Genomic DNA, 12,366 nt, shown 5'->3' on the forward strand with positions numbered 1-12,366 from the left:
TGTGAGAACAGGATCCTGGACTAGATGGGCCACTGGCCTGATCCAGCAGGCTCTTCTTATGTTCTTATGTTCTTAAGTACTTCTTTACTCAGCACATAGTTAAACTATGGAATTTGCTCCCACAAGATGCAGTAATGGCCACCAGCTTGGACGGCTTTAAAAGAAGATTAGACAAATTCATGGAGGACAGGGCTATCAATGGCTACTAGCCATGATGGCTGTGCTCTGCCACCCTAGTCAGAGGCAGCATGCTTCTGAAAACCAGTTGCCGGAAGCCTCAGGAGGGGAGAGTGTTCTTGCACTCGGGTCCTGCTTGCGGGCTTCCCCCAGGCACCTGGTTGGCCACTGTGAGAACAGGATGCTGGACTAGATGGGCCACTGGCCTGATCCAGCAGGCTCTTCTTATGTTCTTAAAAGCTTTTTTAGGCATTAAGCAGAATATAAATTCAATAATAATAATATAGATATCAGGCGAACTTTTTAAAATCTAAATGTCATGTGTGTAATTGCTTACATTTTTTTTGTCTATACCCATGTACTCAGTGCTTTTTTTGGTAAAAATAAAAATGAGGTGCCGGTACTCATATCTTGAATCCTTGATAAAAGGGTCTGCGTGCCAACACAAAATGGCATGGGCAGCCAAAAAAAAAAAAAAGGCGATGGTACTCTGTAGTCGTGAGCACTCTCACAAAAAAGGCACTACGTGTACGTCTACAACCTTTGGCAACTGCGGGAAATACTTCTTGCACCAGACGAAGTGGGCTGTAGTCCAGGAAAGCTGTCCCAATAATAAAATCGCAATCCTAAATTTTACCTGTGGGTCTTACTACACCATACATTTAAAGCACATCCTTTTCCTCTCTCCGCCGAATCCTGGGAACTGTAGTTTACCCTTCACAATTCTTAGCACCCCGAACAAATTACAGTTCCCTACCTTAATTGGGGTGGGTGGGGATGTGATTTAAATGTCCTTTAAAGATACGGTGTATGCAGCCCGTCAAAGTGTATGCATGTTAAGTGTATGCATGTTCACACCGAAGTTAAGTCCCACTATGTTAATAAATATGAGTTATTGACAGATATTGTGGTAATCTTATGGATGAAAGCTCCGGAAAAAATCCCACTTTACTCTCAGACAAGTGTATTTATAATTGCAGTCTTCGACTTTAAAGCGTCATGAGGCTCTTGTCTTCACTGTTTTTTAACAGACTATTTTGGCCACTCCCCTCTGAAAGCGGAATTCATCGCACACATCAGATGAAAATAGACAGTGAAAACAAAGCTCCAGTGTCTCCCCGCTCCTCTCAGTTTGCTGAAAAAAAATTTAGTTAAATTCCCTCCCTTCTTACCTATTCACTTGCATGCAGACATATTGTACTTTTAATCTTTCCAAGTGTAAAATCCAGATCTTAATAATATTGTATTGTTTATTATTTTTTTATTACATTTATATTCCACTTGTCTTTCAAGGACCTCAAGGTGGCGTACAAACATAGCAATGTTACGTATGTCTACTCAGAAGTCAACACCATTGAGTTTAATAGAAACTTCTCCTATTTGTGCGTTGAAGTGCACCCTAAAACAGTGGATATCATGCTATATTTCAATCTCTATGTGCTTCTGTTTCACATGGGGAGGGGGGAGAGAGTGGAGAGAGTTGTGTCATAGTGAAAAGAGAACGGAATCTATACGGAACCGGAAGTAGCGCACGGCGACGGCTTCAGTTTGGGCGGGCAAAACCATACGGCAGGGGGAGGAGCGGGTGAGACAAGAAGTGGGAGAGGAAGCCATCGTGGAAGGAAGAGGGTGAGCTGTGCCGATCAAGGGCTGCTTCGCGGGAGCAACATGGCAGCGCTGATGGGTTCCCTGATGGGAGCTCAGCAGGAGCCGCCTCCGCCCAAGAAAATCGTGGCTCCCACCGTGTCGCAGATCAACGCGGAGTTCGTTACGCAGGTGAAGCCCCTCCGCGCTTGGAGGATTCCTCCGTCCCCGACCTACCTCGTTCTCTCGGCGTTGTGATTGGAGAGAGATGCCGGGCAGAGAGGGAAAGATGCGGGTCAGAGAGGGAAAGGCGCGCAGCTTTCCCTCTCTCCCCGCTTATTCCCTGTTTGAGATCGTTCAGAAATGTTCGGAGATTCAGGGCAGACAAAAGGGAGCTCCTTCTTCATACAGCGCAGGGTTAAGCTGCCACGAGATTTGGAGATGGCCACCAGTTTAGACGGCTTTAAAAACGGGATTTGGGGAAAAAATAATGGGGGATAAGGCTTTCAGTGGCTGCTCGTCACGATGATGGCTGTGTATTACTTCCATTAAGTGTCAGAGGCACCATGGCCCTGTACATCACTTGCTGGTGGTGACCATAAGTGGGAGAGTGCTGCTGCACTCATGTCCTGCTTGCAGGCTTCTCGTAGGCACCTGCTTGGCCACTGTGGGGACAGTGCTGGACTAGGCCTTTGGTCTGTTCCAGCAACATTGCCTTTATGTTCTTATCAGATGAGTCCTGCTGGATCTAGCCAAAATGTCATATTCTAATCCAGCATCCTGGTTTCCCCAGAGGCCAGCAAGATGCTTCTGGGAAACTCAATAAAGCGTAGAAGCAACATCCCATAACGGTTTTTAAGAGGAACACTGCCCCTGAAAACGGAGGTTTCAGTTAATTTCACACTAAGGCAAGACCCTCAACCATGTTTTCTGCAACCGTTATGTGTCTTAAGGAATGTCAGGCCTTTCTATCATCAGTGTCAAAAGTATTGTATTTGTGGGTGCATTGGCCATTAGGTTCATGGGATCTGTTTTTCCAACACTGTAATAAACAAAAGAAAGCAATACTGAGGGGTAACAATTAACACCATAAATACCGTGTTCTGTTGTTCATGGTTACATATAGTTGAAATAGCCTGATGACATCCTTATTTTGTTGATTGATAAAGTGAATGGCTGGACCGTCCACAATTCAATCCCTAAGGGTAGCTGCTCTCCTCCTTCCCTTGTCATCTCTCAAAAGTTTTGAAAACTTTACTGGTATACATGGTGAATATATACACATGCAAAATGCATAGGGTAGTATTCTGGAAATCTTGATTTGCTGTAGCTAGTTACTCCATCATCTGGAGTAAGCTTTCCCCTTAATTTGACTCATGGTTTGGAGACCCAGCATTTGTGTGGAAGATCAGAGTACATGAAGTATGGATTGCTGAGTGTGTTCAGAGTTTATATCATCTCTGTAAGTGCAGCCTGTTTCCATCTAGTCTCAGGGTTGGAGCAGTGACCTATATTTATTTACAAGAATATATTTGAAACAGTAACAATAATACACTGGGGTAAACGAGCAAGAGAGGATGTTTTGTGTTTGTTGTAGGAGAAGTTGGTCATTTGAATTCCCGTATGCCACTCCCAATTTGAGTGGTATTTTTGCCTTTTGGACTCGTGACCCAAAAGTACCAATTGCATTTGAATCAAGGGATGCAGTCCTGCACTCTGTGTGTGGACTCCAGATACAGAGGGTCCAACGGTGGCTGGCGCACAGCAGCGCACTGCTTTGCAGTATGATAACCCAGAATGTTGTGCATATATGCTTACACCTGCACAGTGTCAACTACAAGAGGAGTAGAGGTCAGAAAACAAAGACAAGAAGGATAGTGGCAGCCAACCCCATATACTCCCTCTTTCCTGCCCACATTAATTGTCAGTGCTTTCTCCCGGATACAGAGCTTTTATTTTCTGTACTCGTTGGGGAGAGATTATGACTGTGTCCCAAAAGCAGCCCATTACTGGGCATATTTTTTGTCTCATAAATCAGGGCTCAAATTAGGAGTCTCCTCTAGTCTTGTTTAATTATATGAAAAAGCCCTCGGCAAACTTTGGTCTGCTGTCTACTCACCCAGAGGAAATAATTAGCTAACTGCAAGCTGGTCCTATAATGAGTGGCTATACCAACCTTTGCCAACCTGATGCCTTCCAGCACTGGCTGGGGCTGATGGGAGTTGTAGTTCAAAACATCTGGAAAGCATCAGGTCAGCAAAAGCTAGTATAGCCACTCATGGGCTGCTAGACTCTCTAATATTTATTCATTTTGATAATTCAAAGCCTTGTATCCTCACAGTTTTGTACACAGTGGGTAAATATGGAAATATTCTCATGTTGTCCTGTGGAATGGAGGTATGGTTATAGTAGGCTAAAAATGGCTTTTTATCTTACAGCTGGCAAACAAGTACTGGGCACCACATGTTAAGAAAAAACTTCCTTTTGAGTCAAAGGTAAGTACTTAATGCGTTGTTCAATCGTTCTACCTTAACTTGTTAGTAAATTCAATAAATTAGTAGAAATACTTTCCCTTTTTTTTTACTTTATGACTTCAGATCACAGAGCAGTAATAATACTGATTTGATGCCAGCTTTCTGTGTTTAAACCATCCTTGATACATTCTATTGTATCCTTGCTGCTTATAAGTAGGAATATTTGGTCAGACCGCTAGGTTCCTTGAAGTTTCTTTTTAAAATCAATCTTTGATTTAAATATATAGATTCTTATTCCTTCCTTGCAAAGTCTTCTACATTCTTCTGTCATTTGTTGAAAAATGTTAACATGAACCTTTATTGTAGTTTCAGGAATATGCCACCGTTGATGATATTGAAGAATTCTTTGCAAATATGTATTACTGGAAAGAGGGGAATTAAACTCCCTAAAGCAAGTGTGTTGTATATCTAAAAAAATCTCTGTCCATCTTTCTTTTTTCTAGGTTATTGAAGATGTGTACGGAAAAGAAATGGTTAGGTCAAAGTATGTATGCTGCGTTTCGCATTATAGTTGTATTGAAGAACCATATCTACACCGGTATCATAAAATACACATTATAGACTTCTCAAGTAGTGAAGGCTCCATAAGATACTTATCTGAATTCTGAGCTATGCATGTTTCCCTTGATCGATTGTCTTACATGAACAACTTTTATAACTCCCTGGAAGAAATTTCGGTCACAGATCAGTTCGGGCTCATCCAGCCCACTGCTAATGCTGGGCACTTGCCTATAATTGTTATTTATTTATTTATTGGCTGCCTTTATGAGTAAAACTCACTCAAGGTGGCTCACACAACAACAGCTAAAAAAAACAATTTCCAATGATATTAAAAAAGCCTGAATATAATACAAAGCCTCCTATAAAACTCATAGCATTAATATATCCCTATGCCATCAGGACTAAATGCAAAGGAGAAATGGAGCTACTGATGACATCTCTCCAGCAGGTCATCAGGAGATTTGGGGCGAGGTGTCAGCAGTACGCTGATGATACCCAGCTCTATTTCTCTGTAACATCTGAATCAGGAGAGGCCATGCAAGCCCTGGACCGCTGCCTGAACTCTGGGTGGGCTGGTTGAGGGCCAATAAGCTGACTCTCAGTCCTAGCAAGATGGAGACACTGTGGGTTGGTGGTTCCTGAGTTTGGATAATTGGTCAGTTCCTTGCTTTGGATGGGCTCATACTCACTCTGAAAGAGCAGGTTCATAGTCTGTGGGTGCTCCTGGATCCATCTTTGTCTCTGGGGCCTGGGTGACCTCCGTGGCTAGGAGTGCCTTTCGCCAGCTTCAGATGATAAGACAGCTGCGGCAATTTCTGGACAGGGATAGCCTGACCACTGTTGTCCATGCACTGGTAGCCACCAGGTTGGATTACTGTAATGCTCTCTATGTGGGGCTACCCTTGAGGTTGGTCTGGAAGCTTCAGCTGGTGCAAACTGCTCACTGGAGCAGGTTATCGCCAACTTGTCACTCTGCTACTGAAATAATTGCACTGGCTACCTATTAGCTACCTGGCTAAGTTCAAGGTTCTAGTTTCGGTGTACAAAGCCCTATACAGCTTGGGACCAGGATATCTGAAAGACCGTCTTATCCCTTATATACCCAGTCGATCACTGCACTCTGCAGGTGAGGGCCTCCTTCAGATACCATCTTATCAGGAGGTAATTTCCACACAACATAGGAAATGGACCTTTAGTGTAGTGACGTCTACCCTTTGGAATTCCCTTCCCTTAAATATTAGACAGGCGCCTTTTTTGTTATCTTTTCGGTGCCAACTGAAGACCTTCCTCTTTTAACAAGCCTTTTAAGTAGAGACCTTATCCCAGTCTGTGTTTGTGTTGGAACTGCTTTTTAATATATTTTTAAATCTTTTTTGTAATGTTTTTAAAGCTTTAAAAATGTTTTTAAAGATGTTTTGTTTTAATATGTTTTTAATGGTTGTTGTGTTTTAATATATTTTGAAGTCTGTTTTTATGATGTTTTCAAGTGTTCTTAGTGCTTTTGTTTGCCACCCTGGGCTCCTACTGGGAGAAAGGCTGGGTTATAAGTAAAGCAAGCAAGCAATAAAACACTGAAGCAACATGTTTCAGTATTTTATGTTTTTTACAACATAAAACCAATGTCACTTTACAATAATTGATGTTGAGTTTCAGTGAACGAAATTACCATATACCGTTTGCAATTCTGTAATATGAGAGCATTGGTCAGGGGTCTGATTACTTTTGCAAGGCACTGTAACTTACTAAGGGCAGACTGAGATTGGCGGAGCAGTGCTCTGTCCATTCTAATGGACGAACCTCCACTGGTTGTTAAATGGCATGAGAAACGGCAGAGAACCCAACAATATAACAAGTGATATGGAGCAGACAAAAGTCCACCAGCTGCACCATATGAAATCTGGCCTCCTCCAGGTTGGATTGTAACCACTGAAGCATGGTGCCTCTGTGTTTGAGCATGCAATTTATGGCAAACTGATTTAGACAAAAGTTGAAGTTTAATCCTTTTTTTCTTTGATTTCAGATTTGCTATTAGAAAAATCATGCTTCTAGAATTTAGGTAAGTGTTTCTGGAGCAAGAAATGCATTTTAAAATAAAAATCTGGGCGTTGTGGTATGGTGACGCAATGTGAATTAGGAAGTCCATTCACCATGAATGTTTTGAATGGCCTTAAGTAAGCCACTATATCCCAGCTTCATCTTCATAGTCTCTGATGCAAGATGGAGATGATAATTTTATTTATTTGTTAAATAAATTTGTATGCTAACTTTTCTCCAGTGAGCTCAAGTCATCTTCACAACAACCCTGTGAGATAGATTAGACTGAGAGACAGTGGCTGGTCCAAGATCACCCCTAAGCAGACTGAGTGGGGATTTGAACCTGTGTGTCCCCAGTTCTAATCCAACACTCTTAATAACTATGCAACACTGGCTTTCTCTCTGACCGTATCTTACAGGGTGGTTAATCCTTATAACCACCTGAGATAATTTATAAAGTGCTTTGAACATTCTAATTTCTGTACTAATTATTATTTTTTTTGTTATTAAGACAAGCATGAAATACAATAATTATTTGGAAAGAAACTGTAGTTCATTCTTTCACTTGGCCAAATCCCAAAGTGTAGTAAGCTGTGCAGTTGAATCTATAGGAAATATATTACATTATCTAAAGTATAGGTCTTATTTAACTCCACTGAACCTTTAGCAAAAACTGAGCTCCCATCTACTTTTTATTGCTGTCAACAACGATGAAACTAGGTGTTTGATGCAACTCCACTGAAGCTTTTGTTTTTGCAGTGGGCCTATGTTGTGTACTCCTAATGACCTTTGATCCTTGCCTAGTTACACTGAAACACTTCTGACCCCGTTGAAAGAACAGTCAAGGGAAGCATATGAGGAGGACAAATAATCAGATATTTGAATGTACCGCAAAGAAAAGTTCTTAATAGGAGGTTTGAGAAGCCACAACATGGGCTAGATGTAGAAAGGTCTTGATGCTGCTGTTTTGGCGAGGGAGAATCAAGCTGTCAGATGCTGGAGGGAGGAGGAATGCATGGAGAAGACTAAGTGGAAGAAATCCAAAACACTTTAAAAAAAATTAACTCTTACACCAGAAGGATCCTACCTTGCCGTGGTAGTAAAAGATTCCCATGTGTGTAAAGCACTAACTTGGGCTCAACACATCTAAGGTGATCCCTTTTTCTCTTGAGATCAACTGAAAGAGCACTTTTGAGCATTCTGATTTATGCACTGTTTAAATAGCAAAGTAACCCAGGAAAGTGTAATTAATTGCTGCTTCGCAATCCTTTTCCTGAAGACTTACCAAAGTGTGTTTGAAAGTGTGAGGTCTGTATTTGTATACATACCTAGGCTTAAGGCAGTGGGGAATGAATTTTATAATTTGTTGTGTTAACATCAGTCAGAGGAATGGCCTAACTCCTGATGTATTTAAATAAGGGCTGGCTGGCTGGCCATGTGTTAGCAATGTTATAGTTGCCTTCTGCATTGTAGATCCTACATTGAGCAAGGCGTTGGACTAGATGACCTCTAAGGCTTTGTCCAACTCGTAATTCTGTGGTCTGTTTTATTGAATGTATATATTTTTAATCTTTCCTGCTCCCTATGTTGTAATAGGCCAGAAGTCTGAACATTTAAGAAGCAACTCTTTTAGCTATATGTGTGTATGGTTTTAATACTGGAAATAGTTTAATCTTATTTTAATGTAGACTTTGTATGTTTTTAATTATATGTATTTTTTATCTGGAAGCCGCCATGAGTTCCAGTTTTGGAAAAATGGCGGGGTATAAATAAAGATAATAATAAATAATAATAACATCTGACAAACTTTATGACAGTAACCCTATAGACAAACTGAGTGATGGCACCAACAGAACCATAACTTGAACTTTGGGAGGGAAACTGAGGCAGGAAGTGTGGCACTGCTAAGAAACAACCCTTGCTCTGACTCTTTATAGAATTTTGTGCTAGCGTTTTATCAACCGTCATACACAGCTGAACCAGCAAGGAAAAAAAGTCATTTTTGAGCTAGCAAGGATGATTTGTGTTTTCCTGCAGTGGAGGAGAGGATCCTTGGAGGGATGGGTTGTCCATCCCGCTTTCTCCACTGGACAGGAACATGTAAATGAGGATAGAGGACACCCTCCATGTGAAATGGGAACCCTTCTCAGTTCTCTTCCTGGCCAGCTCCACTGCAAGACATTGCTTAGGGGTCTTATCCCTAATGAGTGCTGGCAACCCCCACTCTTAACTACGCCCTGTGGGCCACAGGAAGCCCCCTCCTCTATGCCCAGCATTGTAATGCAGTGGCTGTTAGAAGAGGGACAGAGCTCTCGGGTCTCTTCTGGCAACAAATTTTATAAGGCTGGGATTTTTTTTTCAGGCTAGTCATCTTTATTTTGTTTATTTGTTTTTTAAATGCCTTCACCAGAAAGTCCCACGGTGGGTTCCAGAATAATAAAACAATAAAATACAATTCATTCATTCATTCACCAGCCATTTTATTTGTATACTGCCTTTCCACAAAAACATGTGCTCAAGGCAGCTTACAACAAGGTGAACAGAAATGCATCTCAAAAACAATTGCAAAAACCATTTCCTAATAATGAAAAATAATAAATAGTAGCATAACAACAAATATAAAAGCAAGCAAAAACAACTTTTCAATATTATGCTCATAATAAAACCATCTTTAAAAAGAAACAAAGAAGTAACCATTAACCCCCTCCCAAGCCCCTAAGGAAAACAATCTAGCTGCTGTATTTTGCAGATTCCAAGTCTTTCAAGGGAAGTCCCACATACAGCACATTGCAGTAATGCAATCTGGAGGTTACCAGAGCATGGATCACTGTTGCTAGATCATCTCTCTTCAGGAAGGGCTGTAGCTAGTGAACCAGCCAAAGCTGGAAATAGGTGTTTCTAGTCGCTGAGGCCATCTGTTCCTTGGATCCAGCTCTGGACCCACACTGAATCCAGAAGCACCCCCAAACTGCAGACCTGCTCTTTCCAGGATAGTGCAGTCTTGCCCAGGATAGGCCATTTGCCCAATTTCCAGACTCATGAACCCAGCACCCATAATTTCTCCATCTCGTCTGGATTCAATTTCAGTTTGGTGGCCCACATCCAGCCCATTGCTGCATTCAGGCACCTGCCTAGAATCTGTTAACCTCTTCTAACTCAGATGGAATTGAGTAAGAGCGGAGTGTCATCAGCGTGCTGACAGCATCTTATACCAAATCCCCTGATAACATTTCCCAGTGGCTTCATGTATATGTTGAACAACGTGGATGACAAAATGGATTCATGTGGGATGCTACCATTTCCATGGTGCAAAGCAGTGACTCCCCATTGCCATCCGCTGGACATTAAAGTTGCTTATGCTAAAGTCTCTTTTTTTCTTCTTCCTCTGGAGGGGAAAGTGATGGCCCATTGTGTGATTTTCTTGATCAGCAGCTTCATCAACATGGCCCCTCCTAGAAGGAGTGTTAGGTTTGAATTGGGAGGGCATGGCTTGACACAAGTGTATTTGCACAAGTTTACAAACCAGGGCACATATCATAAAGTCTGCGGCTTGGGACCATCTTTGATATCAAGCTTGGCAAGCTTGATCCTGCCCCTCCTGCGTATTGTTTTGCATTCACTTAATTTTTTGTTGTCAGAAAATATAGTTGCACTTACACAATAATGACATAGTGGAGCTTCTAAAGAAATTTTAAAAAAGAAAATAATGTGTGGCCATTCTGGGTTGCATATCCTCAACTCCTTAATAGGTTCCCAAGCTAAGTTGTCTTGCTTTTTAGTACATTTTCAAATGTCTGTGCTGTCGGTTTGATTTTTTCCCTAATTCATGTTTTATTTGGCACAATAATGGCTTTCATAAAGCCTTTCTGTGTTAGGCTGATGGCTTTATCTCAAGAGTCAGCAGGCATTTGTCTTTGTGTACTAAATCAAGTGTCCATTGAATTGTGTCACAAGTAGGATGGATGCTTATTCTTTTTCTCCCTGCAAAATCAACATGAATTAGTGTAATGTATGTAGTAACTTGTAACAAGTACATGTAAAACTTGTATATGTGCATGTATAATGAATGCAGTGCTTGTAACAAGTACATGCACATGTACATTTACAAGTACATGTACATTTACAAGTACATACACATTTAATGAGCGGAGCATTCCAGAGAGCTAATTTATCTCTTGTGCTCATTCAGACTGATTTAAATGGCCCTGGTAAGTTTTACTGCAGTGACCTGTGTTGGAGGCAACATTGGAAGCTACTTACAAATCATATAGATGGGTTTTAAAAACAATTGTGAAAGTTAATTATGCTTCTTTTCCCTTGATGAGTGATATATTAGATGGGTGGTAACTCTTGTCTTTTCACTATTCGCAGCCAGTACCTTGAAAATTATTTGTGGATGAATTATTCTCCTGAGGTGTCCAGCAAGGCTTATTTGATGTCAATCTGTTGTATGGTGAATGAAAAGTTCAGGGAGAATGTTCCAGCATGGGAGGTAATACATTTCAATTATAGCCTGCACTAACTTTGATCCACAATTTGCAACTTTCACATTGCCCACTTAAAGTGCTGTCACATGTCAGAATGTGCAATAGTAGTTGTCACTGTGCCTTGTCTGAAGTTGTCTGTCACAGCCTTTTAAACAACAGCATGCTCCTGTTAGACAACAGCAGCAGACAGTTGAAAGGTTTCGCAATGGAAGCAGGAGCAATATGAATATAATTGTTTCAGTGATTGGAGGCATTTCCTCTATTTTGCTTCTTGACAAAGTCTGGCACTTAATGGTGGAGTTCCAATGGTGGCGTTCTTATGCTGTCAAAAAATAATGGTGAGATAAATGTTCAGTGCTGTAAGATGACTTCTTTGGACATTGGAAAGCAAGTTCGCCTTAGGGTCATATTACATTTTCAGTAGTTTCCAGTCCCCGTGGCTACATCCTCCAGTAACACGAAGAGGCATCCTAAGAGATGTGGCTCTAGTAATGTTCAGACATTCTATGGGCAGGGGTCAGGGACGTGGTGACCGCAGCAGAGGCAGGAGAAGGAAATAGCAATATAACTATTAGTTTTAGAATAGGTTCTTGGTTTCTGTTTGGATTCAAACTAGGCATGATGTGAATTGTATGAATTCCATTAACATACACTTTTTTTATTTTGAAAATAGCAGCTGTGGAGGTTGGGGAGTAAGTTTTGTTACTTCTCTCCCTGCCGTATCCCTGACCACCAAAAATTGCCTCTCTATTTGCATTTCAAGGCAAGCCTCCATTGGCACCATTCACGGAGTTAATGTCACATCTTGTAACCTCTTATTTTATAATTGGCTGCTTCTGTGCACAATCTCTTTTTTTTACTTCTGAGTGTTGAAGGTCTACTGTGAGTTAATAAGTTCTATATGCTAGTTTGCCCCCATTGTCTCCCTTTGTACATTAAGGACAAAACTGTTGTATTTATCCCTCAACTGAGTCTTGAGGTGTGGTGGGAATTGTGTTTGGGTGCTGCCCAGCTATTTCTCTTCAAGAAGAGAGAAGTACCTGGTCTGA

The 12,366-nt window shown here is 41.3% G+C and overlaps 1 protein-coding gene across 1 annotated transcript in view; it reads left to right on the forward strand.

Moving 5' to 3' along the window:
* Positions 1 to 1,692: 1,692 nt before the first annotated feature.
* AQR (aquarius intron-binding spliceosomal factor) overlaps positions 1,693 to 12,366 on the forward strand; it is a 78,418-nt gene continuing 67,744 nt past the window's right edge. Inside the window, exons 1-5 of the mRNA XM_061612804.1 lie at positions 1,693 to 1,953; positions 4,200 to 4,256; positions 4,739 to 4,779; positions 6,817 to 6,852; positions 11,202 to 11,322. Of these exons, the coding sequence (XP_061468788.1) occupies positions 1,846 to 1,953; positions 4,200 to 4,256; positions 4,739 to 4,779; positions 6,817 to 6,852; positions 11,202 to 11,322 (363 nt within the window). The 5' untranslated portion in view covers positions 1,693 to 1,845. The remainder of the gene's footprint in view (positions 1,954 to 4,199; positions 4,257 to 4,738; positions 4,780 to 6,816; positions 6,853 to 11,201; positions 11,323 to 12,366) is intronic.

The sequence above is a fragment of the Rhineura floridana genome, chromosome 2, assembly GCF_030035675.1.
Source record: "Rhineura floridana isolate rRhiFlo1 chromosome 2, rRhiFlo1.hap2, whole genome shotgun sequence".
Lineage (NCBI taxonomy): Eukaryota > Metazoa > Chordata > Lepidosauria > Squamata > Rhineuridae > Rhineura > Rhineura floridana.